We start from the raw sequence: 20,604 nt of genomic DNA, 5'->3' as shown, positions 1-20,604 counted from the left end.
CCCAGAACTACTTTGTTTACTAAAAATTGTAATGCCATGTGTATTCAAATATTTAATAAACTTCCCGATGCTATAAAAATGTTGAATATCGGTCCATTTAAAACTCAATTATATCAATGGCTAATTAGTTACAATATCTGTGCTGTATCCGACCTTTTAAATTTGTGGTTTTCTTTTTTTATAATCTTGTGTTTAACTTTGACTACATAATATGTATATTACATGTATATATTGTGTAGATGCTAATATAATGTAACAATGAAATATTATGTGCTGTTATCTTAGAATTTTATTATTATATAATGACATGGAGGTTATGTAATTTGCATGCCCTTTTTGGCTAATGTGTTGATTCGTATAGAATTATTTTGTTAACTTGTATACACACATTATGCAAATAAAGAATTATTATTATTATTATTATTATTAGATGTTCTACTTACTCGCGGCTAAGCGCTGAACCTACACGATACAACGCTAGTAGGGAAAATGTTCTACTTACTCGTGGCCGTGCGCTAAACCTTCACGATACAACGGTAGTAGGGTAGATATTCAACTTTTTCGCATCCACGCGCTAAACCTGCACGATACAAAGCTAGTGGGGAAGATGTTTTACGTTTTCACGGCCGCCCGCTAAACCTGCACGATACAACGCTAGGAGGGAAGTTGTTCTATTTACTAGCGGTGCCATTTGCTTCATACTACGTTCGCTCTTTCTCACTCTATCTCAATCGGACTCAATCGCCCTCTCCTTTTTCTTGGATAAAAAAGTCTTTTAGCACACTTTATTAGCACATATAGAGACTGGAATAAAAAATGATCCAAAATTTCTTTTCTGCACCCTCGAGAACCTCGGATACGATATCATAATTTTGTGCGGCTGTCATCTTGGATTTCAAAAATGATCCCAAATTCGTTCTCTGCACCTCGAAAACCTCGGATTCGATATCCATACCTACTGTTGAAATCATAAATTAGCACGGCGGCCATCTTGGATTTCAAAAATGATCCCAAATTCGTTCTCTGCATCCTCGTGAAGCTCGGATTCGGTATCCATATTGTTGAAATCATAATTTTACGCGGCGGCCATCTTGGATTAAAAAAAAACCTGCACGATACAAGGCTAGTAGGGAAGATGTTCTACTTACTAGCGACCGCGCGCTAAACCTGCACGATACAAGGCTAGCAGGAAGCCCGAGAGTAAGAAATACCCTGCCTCAATCAGTGTCAATCGCTCTCTCTTGAACAAAAACCTCCTCCTTTTCCAAACAAAATCATCCCACATTTTCGTGACGCTCTATTGCGTTTCATCCGTAAAAAAATTACCCTCATGCGCCCAAAGAAGTTTCACTTCAATAAATTCCATGCATCTACTTGCAAAAGTAACATCCTCATTTGAAACATTGTTTATAGCCATTGTTTGGCTTCAGCTTTACTAAATACATTTTCATTAAAGATACAATATTAATATGTTGCAGTGAGTCTTATCGAATATAAATATAAATAATTATTCAGATAACCTCCCCCTAAAGGTCCCGCCCCACAACGCTCCTGGGATTCGTCTGGTGTGGTTTAGAATGTGGGCGGCGGTGATCACTCAACAAAACCTTACGGTACGTTCGGTTGTGCTCCTCTTCCATAAAAAAAGATAAGCCGCTAGAAAATAATTGAGTTACATAATCGGTTACGCTTACGATGGTATCGCGTCTACACTTATGATTATAGTCAACTGTTTATATCAGTGACAGAGAACCGACGCGATAAAGGAGACGTACATGAACTGAACGAAAACCGTGTTCGTGTGCGAATAATGACGTGATTGTATCGCACTTTATATTAACATCGTTGAACATCAGTGCGAATGATTGATTTATCGGAAGAAGAGTTTGGTTCAAGATGGGTGTGCCGATGGTGAAGAACTGTTGCTGTATCGCCAGCTTACACACGGGTACACTTATTATTGGATACGTGTATACGGTAGGCCATTTGATAACCTTGACGTTTACTGCTAGCACTTCTCGTATATTTAATGTATTAAGCCAGAACTCTCAGCTGTAAATATTTGTATTCTGACGTCATGAAACTCTTGACTCTCAGTATAAATAGAATCGTGGAATAACTGAAATCATTCTGCGAGTTGAGCTATAAACAATTGGCGCAAATATAACTATAACACGTGATTGTATTGCAACTTCTAGTTCCATTCTTTCAATGTTTCAGATACGTATACATTAATAGGTGATTGAGTCTTGCTCGTCTCATCCCTTATTTTGGTAATAAAAAAAATCATCGGGACACCGGCGCAACTAGTCGTGCCACCGTGGTGTCCGTAAGCTATCAAACTAGACACCATACAGACATTAGAGTCATGACGCGTCCGAGCTGGTCGCGCCACCAAATTGGTTGAGCAACCAAACGGGCACCAATTGGTAACTCTCTGTTGAGTTGTATACATTCTGTTGGTAGCGGCGACTGGTTGCGCCGCCATGGTTTCCCGGTGAAATATAATATAGCTTGTAAAATATGAAAATATCGTGTCAAACATTAGGTCTGTACTCTGTCTTAGTCACACTAATACAAAATACATGTAATTCGCTAACAAGAAAAGATTGTTATCTATATATATAAGAATGAATTGCTGTTCGTTAGTCTCGCTAAAACTCGAGAACGGCTGGACCGATTTGGCTAATTTTGGTCTTGAATTATTTGTGGAAGTCCAGAGAAGGTTCAAAAGGTGAATAAATAGGAAAATGCTGCTAAATTAAATAAAAACAACAAATTTGTTTTTCCTTTGATGTGTCCATACATAATTTCTATGAGAGATTTTATTGTAGCACGGTTTGACAGTTCTGCTGTGAAACAATTTCATTACGACAGCAGGGTGCATATTTTACGAAGTAATTTTTGATGTTATGATATATTATTGACAAATTCATATAAAAACATTATTTTATTTATTATATACAGAACAACGTCTGTCTGGTCAGCTAGTCTAATATATAACTAGCTGACGCTGCAAACTTCGTACCTCTTCAATCGATAAATAAAAGACCTAAACTTTTGTATAAAATAAACTTAAAACAAACAAATGGAATCCTTTTTAAATTAAAACAAACAAACTGCTCAATATGAATGAAATTTTATTATTGCTTACTTACAAAACAGAATTTTCCTAAAATACTGGCTCTTTATAAGGTTTCAATTTGATATTGACAGACACACACAGTTATGATACAGGCGGATAATCAATTTAAAGTTTTTGATAAACTATATTTTTTGTTTTGTTTTGTGGTGCGGTTATTTTTTGACAAAACTAGATTTATTAATCCATACAATATAGTTTGTTGTAAAATGTCATATAATTTGCGTTCAGAAATTTAATTTGTGACAAAACTTAAGATTTATCAATCTACACAAATATAATCTGATAGATAGTAGACAACTGTAGTTAATCTTCTATAGTTACCTTAAATTAAGTTTATTTTTTACCTCCTGATAAAGTTAGAATGATATAAAAATTCTAATTAGTTATTCAATTTAAACTTTTGTATTAATTTGATTTCTGAACCGGTCCATCAAAGGAAAATCAAAATCAATGTTTTTATTTCATTCCGAGCATTTTCAAAAATTAGCTAAATCGATCCAGCCGTTCTCGAGTTTTAGCGAGACTAACGAACAGCAATTCATTTTTAAATATATAGATAATGTTTAAACGTTTATACGTTTGGTATGATCACAGGTGTAAAGTATGCATTGGGAACCTTGAGAAATGTTTACAATATGATAAGTAATGTCACTTAGTTAAACATCTTATGCAATATGGTACGCAAATTAAAATAATTTTTAGCTTTTGTTGACTTCGCAGCATCACAAGTCCAATTTCGATGATAGATACTTACTACAATTGCAATAAGACAATACGATAAAAAAAATTGATAGTATATCTACCAGTGGGAGGCTTCTTTGCAGAGGATGCCGGCTAGATTATGGGTACAACAACGGCGCCTATTTCTGCCGTGAAGTAGTAATGTGTAAACATTACTGTGTGTCGGTCTAAAGGGCGCCGTAGCTAGTGAAATTACTGGGCAAATGAGACTTAACATCATGTGACGAGCGCAATTGTGGTGCTGCTCATAATTTTTGAGATTTTCAAGAATCCTGAGAGCACTGCATTGTAATGAGCAGGTCATATCAATTACCATCAGCTGATAGTACTGCTCGTCTCGTCCCTTATATTCATAAAAAACATCTACTACAATGAACATCAAATGAAAAAGTTTTTCTATTTTAAAATAATGGTAAGTATATTATGTAAATAGGTTGGTACTTAATCATATTAATGTTTTATTCATGTACCTAGTCTGGCCATCAGTTCTATCACAAATAAAAATGCATTTATTTTGTATGACGTTATGTAGTATTAATAACTTCTACATGTATTTATTTATTGAAGTCTCAGCAATAAATAAAAAGAAATCATATTCGAATTAATTGCCTTTGGTTTTCTGGCAATCTCTGTGGTCAGGAATTCATGGATTTACACATCCTTTCCGTGGGGAATTTACCCACTACATACTTACTTGGTGTGGAGATAAGTTACAGTCTCCAGCTTTTGTCACTACTTCTACGGATCACTTCAAAGTTCAATAATGTGTACATATTACTGTTTCATGGCAGAACATGGCTCCGATGTTGTACCCGCCTAGCTGGCTTCGTGTGCAAAGACGCATCCCATTATGTCGGGAATCATCCTAGTGATGCATTGATCTGTTGGATATGAAGTGCAATCAATGCAGTTCATTCAAATTCAAATATTTTCATTCAAAATAGGATGTTACATCACTTAATGAAAGTCAAAAACTACCATCCATTCCAGAACGAATGCCTCAGACCTGAAAAGAATGGGAGCAACAAACTCAGCAGCCCGCTTTTTTATCTAAAAAATATATTTACACAGTAATATTGTACAATTAAACTTATTATTGAAACCAATCTGTGGTATCATTAAGAAAGTCATTTATGTTATAGTAACTTTTACCACACAAACGTTTTTTAACAATTCTTTTGAATAACGCAATACTTTGGTTTTGAACATTTTCTGGGATCTTGTTGTAAATGCACATACATCGCCCCACAAAAGACTTACTAACTTGGCTTAGCCGAGTAGTAGGCATTATAAGCTTATGTCTGTTCCTGGTGTTGACATTATGGTTATGACAGTTTCTAGCAAATTAGTAGAAACTTATGTGCCTATGAAAATACATCACAATATCAAGAATATATTGAGAAGCAGCAGTCAAGACTCAAGATGTTAATTTCTTTGAATTTTGCTCTCAATTATTCTTTAGGACCTATGTTATTAATAGCACGAATAGCCCTCTTCTGCAACACAAATATTGTATATATATATATATCGGCAGCGTTACCCCAATGCCTACAAATTACTATTTCATGGCAGAAAATGGCTCCACTATGGTACCCACCTAAGCTGGCATCGTGCACGCATCCCATTATGTCGGGAATCATCCTGGTGACGCATTGATCTGTTGGAGACGCAGTCCAATTTCATTTTTTGATAAGATGCTTGTTCCAAGGTATGGGCGCTCCTGGAGCTGGCGGGCTACAGCCTTCTGGTAACGTTCGCACCGATCAGCTCGCCGGAGGGCGGGCGTGTGTCAGCCCACCGCCGCGTGCTGTACATCGCCGCCGCGCTCGTCAGCGGGTTACATCTGCTGTGCTCCCTCGTGCTTATCTTCGCTGCATATAAGGTTTCATTTACAATTCCACTTGGTTATATTAAAAATGTTCTACCCTCATATAACTGCCATGATAAAAAGGTGGTTCATGACAAAATCTATAATGAAATAAAGATGCTTGCGATAAACAAAGAAGTGAGAAATTCGTGCCAAAAAAAATACAACACACCGTATAAAAATATTATCGCTGAAGGAAGAAAAACGTTAAGTTTGGCATCCTAGAATCATCCTAGAATTGAGCATGCCCCGGGCTCAACCACAGTAGACAACAATAGACTAGCTCGGGACTACCTCTCTGTTTTGGACAGAGCCTCAGTATCGATTGTGTTACAGAAGCTAGCGTCCCTGACGCTCCCGTGGACGATCGTGACCGGCATCATGACCGCGCTGTTCTTCGTGATGTGTCTCACTGGTATCAGCCTCATCCTGCAGGACTCCGGCGAGATGTTGGAGATAGAATCTGTCGTTATTGCGGTACATCTCGCACGAGCTTGTAAGTAAAAGCTGTTCAGTTAGGTCTAACATTTTGCCTGTTGCTGATTTTATTTACTGATGGGTTCTTCCAACACAAATATTCCCTACTGACCATAAACAAACATAAGGTTAGAAAAGTTTAGATTTGTCAAAGCTAGTAATTATGTGTGTGTGTGCATGTGTGGATGGCAGGTATCCCGTCTAATATGATAAACCAAATCTTTCTTCTGTTCTCTCGCTGTTCTATGCGGAATTGAATTGCCGTCATGCATTTTTTCATGGGGAGGGACTTGGCTGCTAGAGGCTACTTCTACTTGGTGCTTGCCTCATTTGGGTTCTTTCTCTTTCTAGAGTGCGTAACTCCTTTAACACTTCAGTAGTATATCCGTTTGTAGTATCCCAAGCTTCAATTCGAGGCTGTGATTCCGGTAATATGGTCATAATATATTCTGGACGAATCCTGCTGGTGGTTTCTATCACCGTTTCCCATTTACTTCGGTAAGCATCGAGGACATGTAAAGAATACATGGTCCGTGTTGTAGTTTAGACCTTCGCTCTACTGCTACTAATTCTAGTGGTATCATACCAGCAATGATACACACTGCGACTTCGGAGACAGCTCGGAACGCCCTTGTTACACAGAGTGCACTTATTCTGTACACAGGTGCAGCTTGTGTGTGTGTATGTGTGAAACTTACAATTACAAAATAATAGATATTACTTTTTTCTTGATTTTTCTTAAAAACGCTATACGCTGTTCAGCAACTGATTAATTTCCATCAAAATTGTTACAGGTATATCAGTGTATTGCATTATAGTGGTTCATAGTCGTCACAAGCAGATCATGTTCGAGGAAGACGAAGTGAGGTTCCAGCGCTCGGGCAGGCTGTACCGGCCGGTCCAAACGACCGAGCCCACTCCACTACCTGCTGGTCTTACCCGTGCCTAGTCACCGATAATTATTCTATCCTTCTAATTTTACATAATATTAAGTTAACTTTAAGTGGATATATAAATTAAGTTATTGGAGCTATTAAATTACAATGTTATATAAATTATATTTTTATTTTGTTTTTATTACTGGTGAGGTTTTGAGTTGGATTGATGGTGAGACAATATACCCGACCCAGTAATAGGACTAACGCTGTGTACAGAGGGAGCAGCGATTCTTATCTTTGACAGCTTACAGCTTTAGACTAATTAGAGCAGGAATATGGTACGAAGATGTTGAAAGTACTAATCTTGTAAATTTTTTAAACAGTAAACCATTAAATGTTGGATGATATATTCTTAAGCATTGTGCTTTAACATCAATGGCATGGTCGACAAAATACTAAGTATGTTATAGGTATAAATGCCGGCGACGAATACCTAATCTACGGAAGATCATAGATTAGTTACCTATATCAAAATGTGGTCAACGGGAGAAATCAACTGCAGTATTTGGTACCACGTGATAATATGTATGTATGTAGTTGGAATTTAAATTGTTTATTAGCCGCTTATTTTTTTAAGTGTGTGAAGGTTCTCTGAATAAATACCACTTGCACGGATACAAGATGTGGAAATCTTGGTACATTTCCTCAGGTAAATAGCACAAAGATTAAAACAAATTAGACCAACATGTCCATGTACAACCAAATCCTTGCAATCGTTATATTATACCTATTTGGAACCCGGTACTGTCATCAGGTAAGATACACGTTTAATATTATGTTCCTGCCATTAACTATTAATTTCCACTACGCAACAAGGACACGATCTCAGTTGACGACGATATATCGGCAAATTTATGTTTTTTTCCATTAAATCATATGACATAATATAATATAAGTAATTCATTAATATACAAATGTGTGACTGAAGCATTTGACATTTCCCTCAGTTTAAACCAATAGGTACTTCTTTATGTACGTCAAAGCTATTGCTACGTCAATTCAGTTACTTAGACGTCACCGGATTTCCGAGACAAAAATGTAATTTGTAATTGTAGTTACCTACGTACATACACTTCATATCCTAATTATTCTGAATAATTAATGACGTTCTATACCTACCTACATTGTCATTGTGAATAATTAATAATTATTGACAGTTGGAGACGTTCATACAAAATTGAAATTTCTATTATTACTTGAAGTACATGACGATATAAAGTAATTAGTATTTTAACCGACTTCCAAAAGGAGGAGGTTATCAATTCGATCGGTATTTTTTTATGTATGTACACCGATTACTCTGAGATTTATGATCCGATTTACAATTATTTAGATGCCATTTGGTCCCTGCCATATGGCACTGACTTAAAATCTATCAATATGTAGCACATACAAATAATAGTATTTTATTAATATTAAAGGTAAAGGTTTGCATAAGAGGTGTATTAAATTAAATTTTTAGTTATTTGATACTTCCCAGTTCTTGAAGTCGGTTTTTTTAAACGTAGTTTATTTTTTATTTATGCAAACAGCTATTGTCAGTATTATGTCAGGGACGGCGATTCTTTTCGAAAATGATCGTTTTTTAAATCGATTTGAATCGTAAACTGATGAATCGATACACAAAACAATCAAGATCAAAAAATCGATTTTTTAAATCTTTTTACGACGTAAATCGAAAAAGATCGATTTCTAAATAATCGATTTTTCAAGTTTAAGTTTTAAAGTAAATCGATTTTACGAAAAACAAAGAAAATGTCATGATAAAATCATCTCATATTGGTAAAATCAGTTTTTTTCAGTTCAGGGAATTCAATAATATTAATAATTATTTTTATAATGTAATCAAAGTCAGATCAGATACGAAACAAGATATTTATCAAAATGTATTTAATTCATAATAAGGTAACCCGATGTTTTATATCGTAAATTTTTAAAAATAATGGGTTCTCCTGTCTTTTTGGATCCAAGCTCCACTCATCACTTGCAATATTGCCGACAATTGAAAAAGGCAAGAAACAGATTATTTCTCGATACCCAAATACATCATGGTTGTTGTGTGAAAGCCGTGATTTTTTGAGGTAATTTCGACACCATTAAAGTATATAACCTCTTATAACAGAGTTCTAACTTGTTTATTAAACAATCATGATCCAAGGTACCAAAAGCTCTAGAAATATCTATAAATAGTGCTAACACATGCTTCCTATTATCCAGGTTTCGGTTAACAGTATCCGAAAAATCAGATAAAAGGAATGTTGTGCTCTTTTTCGACTAAAAACCATATTGACTCTCACATACTATGTTATAGTTGGAATAAAATGAATGAATCAAGGCGCTTGTGTATTTTGCCACTAACTTATCAATGGATGATAGTTAAGATATGGGTCGGTAATTACTTACCCCCTTATTCGCTAATGGTCCGCTAACTTTAAACAGCCATTTAGGAGTGTTTTTTGCTCATTCTGACTTAGGTCAATAGAAGAAGACAGAGTGAGAATTAGCAATGCTTTAAGTTAGCAGACTATTATGAATAAGGGGGTTACCATTTGCTATTTTTATAATAATTATAAATTTATAATAAATAATTAAAAACGCAAGCACTCTGTTAAAATCGTCTGCCATCCATCCGCAAATAAATCACAAGCAGGGTTGGCTTCGAGAAGAGCGTTGAGAGTAGAGAGAGACCTTGGTATAGATGAGTTGGTGCGAGCCACAGTACGATGTGTCGGACTCGCGAACAATCTATGCCTGCGCCTCGAACAGTAATTGTCCGGTACAAAGATTCTACATAGCTCAACATGCAAACTCGGCGCATCTATATCACCTCTGAGAACTCTGCACATAATAAATGGCGAAAACTTGTGAGCTGCTGTCGTTTTCGTCGTCGTCCACTCAATCATTTTTTTTTTCGTTTTTGTCAAAACAAAATTATGGAATGGCAATTTTCAAGGTTGAAATATCGATTCACTGGATCGATTCAATACTGCATATCGATAAAGTCGACCTGAAAGATCGATTCCTCGATTAATCGTTCTCTGATCGCCATCCCTTGAGTAAATTGAAAAAGTAATTTTAGATAATTATTATTTTGTGCATAGGAATCGGATCGGAATTCGAATTTCGAGAACTATCAACTAATGAGTTGTTACTTGTTAGACTTAGGACTGTAATGTGTTAAGAGTTGGTATTTGTTATTAATTATTAAATCAAAGGACCTCTGTGCGTTGTTAAGTGGTAATTATAAGTGTAGATCAGTATTGTGTAAACATTGCAGAGAGATTTTTCTACAGGTAGGTAATATGTATACTTTTTAAATGTTTTTTATAGCTAACTGGTTTATAATTATATACCTAGATTAGAAAATACATAAGTTTCCTAAAAATATTATTAAAGGTGAAAGAAATAAACTAAACTATAGTAAATTTATTAATATTTTTAAGGTGTAAGTAGATGAATATAATACATTTTATACAGATACATTACTAACGATTCGCATAAAATGGTAAGTGACTGTGTACACTATTATCTACGACACACTTAATGCCTCGTCCTGTAAGTTTATCGGAATAACGAGTCTCGAAATCTCGACCAATTGCCAATTCCGCGGTCATCTGAAAGGCAATAATAAATTGCATTCAAAGAAACTACAGTTCATAAATAGAGCACGGCCATACTTCTAGCCAGCTTACATTTTAGCGCTTCATAGTGCGCACATATGGTGTTATGTTTTCATCTTTGGTCTGGTACACCCCAGTATCTGTTCAATCCATTTGAACATATGCTATGCAAAGCTGCTGGAAATGTAGAGGATCCAGAGCACTGTGGCTAGATAAATGGGTGTTGTGTAGAGATGTTGCTTCATTCTGTGTCTTCTACCACATTTATCATGAAGAGTGTTTTGAAGAGCTTGTTTGACCTGATTCCTGAAGCCAAATAGCACCTCACATGACATTCCACAAACTGCCTAGTTTGGGAATGATATCAGTAGCATTCCCACCATCTGTATATCTGGTGTTCCTGCAACACTCCTGTGTATCCTCTAGAGTTGCAGGACAATGTGGTGATAATTTAACATTCTCTATACAAAAACTGTCACTGTGACTCTACATTAAGTAAATGAACTTTAATTATAAAAGTATTATCTAATTAGAACTGTAATTCAGTTTTAAATGATCTTCTTTAATTTATACTCATCATATTAATAACAGAAGTAATAAATATTTGTAATAATGATTATGTTTATGGAAGTTAAGGACAAAATACATAAAATGGTTCATTTGATGGTATGTAACAGAGGTATGTACCATACTGTATTGTAAGACTAGACACCACTAAACTTTAGCAATACTCCTGTGATTTATTCTATAAACATACATTTAAATAAAAAACTGAAAATACATTAGTAACTATATGGTGGGTATGGATCAAACCTCCATGGTAAGAAGTCATGAATTTTACTAAATTGAATTACATTAAAAATAAACATGTACATTATTAACATATTATATACATGTCACCTATATTTTAAATTGTGTAAAGTAGAACAATATAGTAGATAAGATATTATAATAATGTACATCCATTTAATTAACTAATATAATATCACAGAACATGAATCAGTATCTATTTCTAAAGAAAAGGAAAATGTAAAAAAAAATGCTGAGAAATTCATTTTTTACTTTCCTTTCATAAGTACATACATTGTTTGTAATTTTAGTGTTTTTTTTTTGTAAAAAATATATTTTTACATAAATTATTGGCATTTAATGGAAATTGGAGAGAGGAGTGGCAAGCTCCTTTGCCCAGGTCCCGGTTACACTATGGGTACCACAACTGCGCCTATTTCTATCCTGAAGCAGTATTGTTTAAGCAATATTTTATTTTGGTCTGAAGGGTGCTGCATCTAATGCAATTACTGGGCAAACAAGACTAAACAACTCATGTCTCAAGGAGATCAGCACTATAATTGCTGTTTTTTTTTTTTATTTCTGTGTAGTGGCAATCTGTTATTTAAAACAATAAACCACTGCTTTGGCTGCATAAATCTGCTCAAAGAGTCATTGTCAGGAGCCTGAAATTGATGTAAAATTACTTTGCATCAAACTCTCCATTTTTCCATAGTATTATGTCCTATGGTATATTGCTATGGGGCAACGCTGCCGATATTAATACAATATTTGTGCTGCAGAAGAGGACTATTCGCGCTATATATAACCTAGGTTCTAAAGAATCATTGAGAGCAAAATTTAAAGAAATTAACATCTTGACTGTTGCTTCTCAATATATTCTTCATAATGTAATGTATGTTCATAGGCACATAAGTGAATTTGCCAGAAACTGTCATAACCATAATGTTAACACCAGGAACAGACATAAACTTATGATGCCTACTACTCAGCTAAGTCGAGTTAGTAAGTCTTTTGTGGGGCTATGTATATGCTTTTACAACAAGATCCCAGAAAATGTTCAAAACAAAAGTATAACGTTATTCAAAAGAATTGTTAAAAAACATTTGTGTGGTAAAGGTTACTATAACATAAATGACTTTCTTAATGATACCACAGATTGGGAATGGAGTGACCTATTAATGAGTGACCTAAGGCTATTAAATAATAAGTTTAATTGTACAATATTACTTTGTAAACATATGTATTCAATGAAAAAAAAAAAGCCCGCTGAGTTTGTTGCGCCCATTCTTCTCAGGTCACTTCATTTTGGAATGGGTGGTAGTTTTTGACTTTCAATAAATGATGTCACATCCTATTTTGAATAAAAATATTTGAATTTGAAATATTATTCATATGTTTTACTCAGATTTGTGACATCATGTTTCTTAAGCCTGGTGAACTGGATGCCACCCTTTCTGCTCAGACTTGGCTAGCTCGTTGACATGGGTTGTTAGTTTCTCCTGCTTTTTCAGGCTAGTTTGGGGTATTTCTTGCCGGACAGTCTTAATGCCTTAAATATAATAATATATTAATGTCTTAAAGTACATGTATTTATTATTAATACACTGTGGGATACTAAACATGGTTCTCAATGTTTTGTTCTAAAATCTTTCTAGTATTTCAATATTACTGGCAGTCCCCCACAGCTGTAAACCATATGTCCATATTCAAATTCAAATATTTTTATTCAAAATAGGATTTATAATCACTTATTGAACGTCATAATCTACCACCCATTCAAAAGAGACTGCCTCAGACCTGAGAAGAATGGGCGCAAGAAACTCAGCGGGCTTTTTTTTTATATATAAACTATGGATTAGAATGTAATATCGTACAATAAACATTTATAATTAAAGAGCCTGAGGGTGTTCGCTTTAATCCCAGTCCGTGGTGTCATTAAGAAAATCGTTTATGCTATAATAACCTTTCCCACACAAATGCTTTTTAACAATTTTTCTAAATTTCGTAACACATTTGTTTTGTACATTTTATGGGATCATATTGTAGAAGCATATACATCGCCCAACAAAAGACTTACTAACTCGACCCAACCGAGTAGTAGGCATAACAAGTTTATGTTTGTTCCTCATGTTAACATTATGAATGTCACAGTTTCTAGAAAATTCCTCAATGTGCTTATGAACATACAGAACATTATCACAAATGTATTGAGAAGCAACAGTCAAAATGTTTATTTCTTTAAATTTTTCTCTTAATGATTCTTTAGGACCTAGGTTATAAATCGCGCGAATAGCCCTCTTCTGCAGCACAAATATAGTATTAATATCGGCCGCACTGCCCCATAACAATATACCATAGGACATAATACTATCAAAATAACTAAAGTATACTAATCTCGCCGTATTTATGTCAGTTAACCGTCTGATTTTCTTAACCGCATATGCTGCAGAACTAAGCCTATTTGCCGGTTTGAGAATTGTTGTATAAACAAGCAATTTATTGTTGTCATTTACTTGTGAGTGACACCCAATTAGCCAATTAAGATTGTGTAGTTTTCCATCAAGCTGTTTCCTTTTAGTCCAAATGTGTTTTTGCCATGTCAGTCTCCTGTATAACTGCATTCCTAAATACTTTGTGTTGTCTTCTTGTGGTATCATTTTATTATTCAATTTAACAGGGGGGCAAGTCTCTCTCCAGAATTTTTCAAGAATCCTGGGCGGCACTGCATTGTAATGGGCAGGATGTATTAATTACCATCATCTATACATCCTGCTCGTCTTGTCCCTTATTGTCAGAATTTTTTTTTAAGGAAATTCAAGTCGACACATACAAACATTTGCCCACACATGTACATCATAAAGTAGTAATGAGTGACAATACCATTACAATGTAATAAAAGTATATTTATGTACTTACAAATATATAGAAATAGTATCTCTCATGAAAATTCTATTAAGACCAATTCAGTAAGGATACATGGTTTACACATGGTGAATAAATATTCTACTAGCTGACTCGACAGACGTTGTTCTGTGCGTAATAAATAAAATACTGTTTTTATGAATTTGTCAATAATATTCATAGAGGTGTAGATAGCAAACTAGCTAATATTAACAAAAAAATGATATGATGCATCAATAGATTAGATTCTTTAGAGGATAGAGTTGTGACACTCGAGGCAAAGCATGAAAAGATAACTGAAAATATATACAACGAAATTAAAACTCGTCAATTCAAGGAGAGAAATTTTATTGTTTTCAATTTCGAAGCCTCAACTAATGCAAAAAATACTGATTTGAACTTGATCAAAATCCTTTCTCCATTGAAAGTATCAAAGTGATGAGAATTGGGAAAACTTTCGTTGACACTAAAACTAGCCCTCTTAAGGTTATTCTTCATTCACCTGATGATGTACACTGGGTATTTAACAATAAAAAATACCTTTTAAATGGTAAGTTGGCAATTAGAGGAGATATGACAGAAATGCAACTCAGTATAAAACCATTGTTGCTTCCATGGATGATAGAATCAAGAAAGGTGAGAAGAACCTAGTCATCAAGTATAGAAATAGTATTCCTGAAATTGTCACAAAAAATGATACTACATAGCTAAAAGTCAATGTAACGACCGAATTCAGGATCTATTATCAGAATATCAGAAGCATCATAGGATGAATTGCTGATTTTCGGTCAAAAGTTTCCCTCATGGTTGAATTTGACATCATTCAGAAACCTGTCTGAAAGGTGATATCAGTGACAATCATCTTGGACTTAATAATTATAACATTGTGAGATGTGATAGATCTATTTTTACTAGTTACAAATCAAGCGGAGGTGGTGTCTTACTTGCTATCAATAAAAGTCTCAAATACACAATTATACCAATTGCTGTTAATAATTCTTATGAGCATTTATTAGTCAAAATTAAGACTGGGTTCTCACAGGTATTGATTTCACTTGCTTATGTCCCACCAAATTTAGATTCAGACTACTTTGAAAATTTTATTGAGAGCTTACAGACATAACTATCAAGTTTTTCCAATCTTGGTTCAATTGATAAATTTATGCTCTTAGGAGACTTTAATATACCAGGATATAGATGGTAAAATGTAAATAATAGAGCAAAGGCAGTTGGAACAGCTCATAATATAAGATCTGCTGCGAAGATATTCTCCTGTTTTTGTATGAACTATAAACTTATACAATGCAATAACTATGCAAATTCCAGCGGTAATATTTTGGACCTGGTGATCACTAACTTGTTTGATTCTAAATTCTCCACTTATGATGATCCTATTTTTGATTGTGATTCATTTCATCATGCTCTTTATGGCTATATTTAAGAAAAAAGAGTTAGATGCTCTGTATAAGAAACATCAGTCTCAATGTTATTTTAATTTATTTAAATCACAAAGGTCTCTGTGTAAATCTCTCCATGAAAGAGATGAAAATACTTTCATTGAAGAAACTGAAAATTCGCTTCTTAGTGATGGTTTAAATTTTTATAAATATGTTAATTCGATTGATAGCTGGAGAGAGTTACCTTCGTATTTTTACTTTAATGATATTATTGCCGATAATGGTCAAGATATATTTGATTTATTTGCCAATAAATTTGGAAATGTTTATATGAATTTTAATCTTAGCAATACTGAATTACCATTTGATTTCAATGATTGCTACGGAAACTTAACACTCACCAGAGGTGAAATTATGAAGGAAATTTGTAAGCTTAACGTAAATACAAGTCCAGGTCCAGATTCAATTCACCCACTGATGGTTAGAAAATGCTCAAGTTTTTTTGCCGATCTATTGACTAAGCTATTCAATAGCTCCCTTAAGATTGGCAAGTTTCCTACTGCCTGGAAACTTTCGTATGTTACTCCTTTATATAAAAGTGGGGATAGGTCAGATGTTAATAATTATAAACCAATTAGTAAATTGAATGTATCTACTTTGAGTACTTAGTTTCTAATATTAATAAGAATCTGATTGTAGATGCCATTTACACGGATTTAAGCAGAGCTTTTGATGTAGTTAATATTCAACTTTTGGTAAGAAAATTAGAGAGATATGGTATTACCGGAAGTTTGTTAAAATGGTTTGAATCATTCTTATTGAATCACATTCAATGTGTGAAAATTAAAAACTTTTTATCAACAATTATTCATGTCATCTCAGGTGTAGCGCAAGTTACCCATCTAGGTCCATTGTTGTTTTTGATTTTTATAAATGACATTAATGTTTGCATTAAGTTTAGTGAATTCTTGTTATTTGCGGATGATATGAAAATATTTAAAGCGATCGCTAGTGACCATGACCGAATACTCTTACAACATGATATTGATTCTTTTCAATCTGTTTAATGGGCTTTTGTGCAATATTAAGAAATGTTTTTGTATTTCATTCGGAAGGAAACAAGACTCTTTCAGTCACTATTTGATACATAACATTGCTTTACCCAATGTTAATACAACTAAAGACTTAGGGGTAATTTTTGACAGCAAACTTTCATTTAATGATCACATAGTCTATATAAAAATCATCACTACAAGAAGAATAAACTTTATTAAAAGATTAATTATAGATATACAAGATCATTCATTTATATACCCCAACTTAATGTATGGTTCAGTAATTTGGCATCCTTACTTAAAATATCAGGTTGATACACTCGAAAGACTGAATCATGTTTACTTGAGATATGTGGCTTATCGAATTGGATCTCCTATGTCATACTCTAATCATGATTATGGTTTTATACACAGAGTCATGAATATACCCACTCTTTATTCGGCTCGGCTGAGATGTGATTATATTTTTACATTTAAAATTTTATCAAGTAATGTTGATTGTAGTCAACTTTTAGCCTTATTAAATTTTTCTGTTCCTAGTAGAATTTTGAGAAAGAATGAGACTTCTACTCAATTGTTGAAAACAGGTGTGTATCATCACCCTCCTATTTTTAGGCTCAGCGAAGCTAGTAACAACCAGATAAACTGGATTGATTTATATAATACTAGTTTACTATCTGTGGCAAGACACACTAAAACCATGTCTGTTTATAATTAGAAAGTAAGATGTGTTGATTAGTTAGTTAAATATTATTATTTGTTAGTTAAGTAAATATTGTATCACTTTCATAGTTTTAATATTGTAAAAAGGGTTCACCCGTATATAATAAATAAATATTTCATAGTACCAAGAATTATTTTGTAAACTATGTTTTTTATTCCCTGTCAATGATGTTCTATAATATGTATAGAACGTCATTGCTCCCTGTTCTATTCTATTCTATTCTTCCTACTGTGGCTTCTGTGGAAGATATACCACAGATTTGCCAGAATCACGTTAGATTAGACTACCAAGCTTTGAGTATGTGTCTTCTAAGTTTAACGGTAATAATCGGTGTTCAGATTACATAAAGTTTAATTTTCTAATAATATCTGAAACAAATAATATACATGCTTGTAAGACTATAAATGACATACACAAATAGAAATACTTAAATAATTAATTAATATAAGTACTTAATAATATTTACAACTTAATCTTATTTATTTTAATATATTTACACAAAATAGTTACAAAAGGAGTGTAAACTAGGGAGAGGAGACATTTAACGGAGGTTGGACGGGGGACTTCAGCGGGTATATAATTGTGCAGAGAAGATTGCATTAAGGGACAACTAAAGAATAAATGATCCATGTTTCCCTCATCAAGGCCACAATCACATAGAGAATGATCCCTAATTCTAAGTTTTGCTAGAAAGACTGGAGTGCAGGCATGGTTTAAACGTAAGCGGCATATAGTTGAGATTATTGTTTTATTATGAATCCTACATTTTGAGAACCAAGGTTTTTGAGGAATTTCTGGTTGGAGTTCTCCATAAAATTTGCCTTTTAAAGTTTTGGAAACTTGCCAAATGTTTGACCAACTCTCATACATCTTGGGTTTCAGGGTAGAGCACAAGTCATGAGTGAATATTTCTGAATACTGAAAGGAACCTGAATGAGCAGCTGATCTAGCACAGGCATCTGCATTTTCATTACCAGAGATGCCCATGTGACCTGGAATCCAAGCTAAAACTATGTTAATTTTGAGTTCATAGCACTCTTTCAAAGTTTCTCTTATTTTGAGAATGATGGGAAACTGACTTTTTGTCTTAAACGGATTTGAGAGAATTGATTGGAGGCAACTTTTAGAGTCTGAAAGGATAATAGAATTGTTCATGTTGTGAGACTTAACAAATAGAATAGCTTCAAGAATGGCGATTGATTCCCCTGTAAACACAGAAGTGGTGGGTGGGCAGCTATAACTCAGTATAATTCTTGTTGAGGGAATCCATACTGCAGCCCCAACCGGACTCATGTCTGTTTTTGAAGCATCCGTGTAGATTTTATACCAATGTCGAAAATCTGAGTCCATTATATGAGAAAAAGTTTTATTTGCTTCTATAGAAAACTTATCAACACCTAAGTCTAAAATTACTGAGGGTTGGAAAGTAAGAGCATTGAAAGGCATAGAAAATAAAGGCAATTTAGAATATTGAAAGAGAGGGTTAGAGAGCTGAGAAAATAAAAGGTAACTATTTATAACGCAAGGTCTTTTGTCTTCAGGTACAATATTATTATCATTGTATAAAACAGCTAATTGTTCTGATTTTTGGAGTAAGGGATGAGCTCGGCAGCCAGCTAGTTTAAAGAAAAATTTATTGGCAAGGAATTGTCTACGTAGTGAGAGGGGAGGATCCACACATTCTACTTGCATTGCATTAATTGGGCTGGATTTCATAGCTCCCAATACTAAACGTAAACATTTAGCCTGAATTCTGTCCAATTTATTTAGACCTGCTTTGTTTGCTGGGATTAAGAACATAGTGCCATAATCTAAATGAGTGCGAATTATGGCATTGTATAGTAATTTTTGAGTGACGGGGTGAGCTCCCCACCAGACACCAGACAATGAGCGAAGAATATTAATATTTTTCTCACATTTCTGTGAGACATAATCAAAATGCTTGACGCCAGATAATTTGTGATCCAACCAAATACCCAAAAACTTAACATTATTAACAATTGGTAGATCAACATCATAAATTTTAATTTTAATAGGTGGAAGAATTCTTTTATTTGTAAATAAAACTACCTTACTTTTAGATGTTGATAGAGACAGTCCATGTTGTGTTAAATATTCAGAAAGATAATCAAGAGCATTATTTAAATGATTAGATGAATCTTGTATAGACTTGTCAGAAGAATACAGGACAATGTCATCTGCATATTGCAGTATCTGACAGAAAGGTGTAACGGTACTGTTGAGGTCATGGGTATACAGATTATAAAGAAGGGGACTAAGGACTGAGCCTTGAGGTAAACCTTTCCAAACTGACTTAGGAGGGTGGTAAGAGGATGGACCTTTAATAGTGATGGATCTCTCCATTAACATGTTACATATGAAACGGGATAACTTCACGGGGATACTCAGCTGGTTGAGTTTACTCCTGAGTAGGGGAAGTGAAACGTTATCATATGCAGATTCTATATCAAGAAAAACTCCCACAAGGTGTTCTTTTCTGAGGAGTGCTATTCTAATGTCAGTTGTAAGGATACCTAAGCTATCTAAGGAGCTCTTGCCCTTTCTGAAACCGTACTGGGAGGTGGAAAGGAGATTATTGGTTTCAACAAACCACTCAAGTCTTTGTTTAATCATGATTTCAGAAACTTTTGCAAGAGCAGAAGAGAGGGCAATTGGCCTATAGCTGGTAGCTTCAGATGGATTCTGACCAGGTTTAAGTAATGGAATAATTACCTGATTTTTCCAAGGTGGAGGGATGGAACCAAGATCAAAAAGGTTATTGATTATGCTAAGATAATATTCCTTGGTTGTAGATGATGAATTTTTAATGAAAGAGTATGGGATTCCATCTGCCCCAGGAGCAGAGTCAACTAGAGTCCAGAGCAAGAAGAAGTTCAGAGAATGAGAAGGGGGACTCTAAACTGTGAGTTGAGGCAAGAGGGATTGG

At 34.4% G+C, this 20,604-nt stretch overlaps 2 protein-coding genes across 3 annotated transcripts in view; both read left to right on the top strand.

Annotated features, from left to right (window-relative positions):
* LOC126971740 (uncharacterized) overlaps positions 1–20,604 on the top strand; it is a 280,527-nt gene that overhangs the window by 233,481 nt on the left and 26,442 nt on the right. Inside the window, exon 1 of one of the 2 annotated variants that reach the window (XM_050818124.1) lies at positions 10,230–10,461. The exons of the other annotated variant lie outside the window; for it this stretch is intronic. The gene's annotated coding sequence lies outside the window, so the exon portion shown is untranslated. Of the gene's footprint in view, positions 1–10,229; positions 10,462–20,604 lie in introns of those variants that run through there. 2 annotated transcript variants of the gene reach the window in all.
* Positions 1,687–7,285, top strand: LOC126971739 (uncharacterized). The gene is made up of 4 exons (XM_050818123.1): positions 1,687–1,977; positions 5,595–5,768; positions 6,090–6,249; positions 7,025–7,285. Exons 1-4 carry the CDS (start codon positions 1,897–1,899, stop codon positions 7,177–7,179), a joined length of 570 nt encoding a protein of 189 aa, XP_050674080.1. The 5' UTR covers positions 1,687–1,896; the 3' UTR covers positions 7,180–7,285.

This window comes from Leptidea sinapis, chromosome 24 (genome assembly GCF_905404315.1).
Source record: "Leptidea sinapis chromosome 24, ilLepSina1.1, whole genome shotgun sequence".
Lineage (NCBI taxonomy): Eukaryota > Metazoa > Arthropoda > Insecta > Lepidoptera > Pieridae > Leptidea > Leptidea sinapis.
The sequence above is the reverse complement of the archived record's forward strand: the minus strand, read 5'-3'. Positions and strand labels throughout refer to the sequence as shown.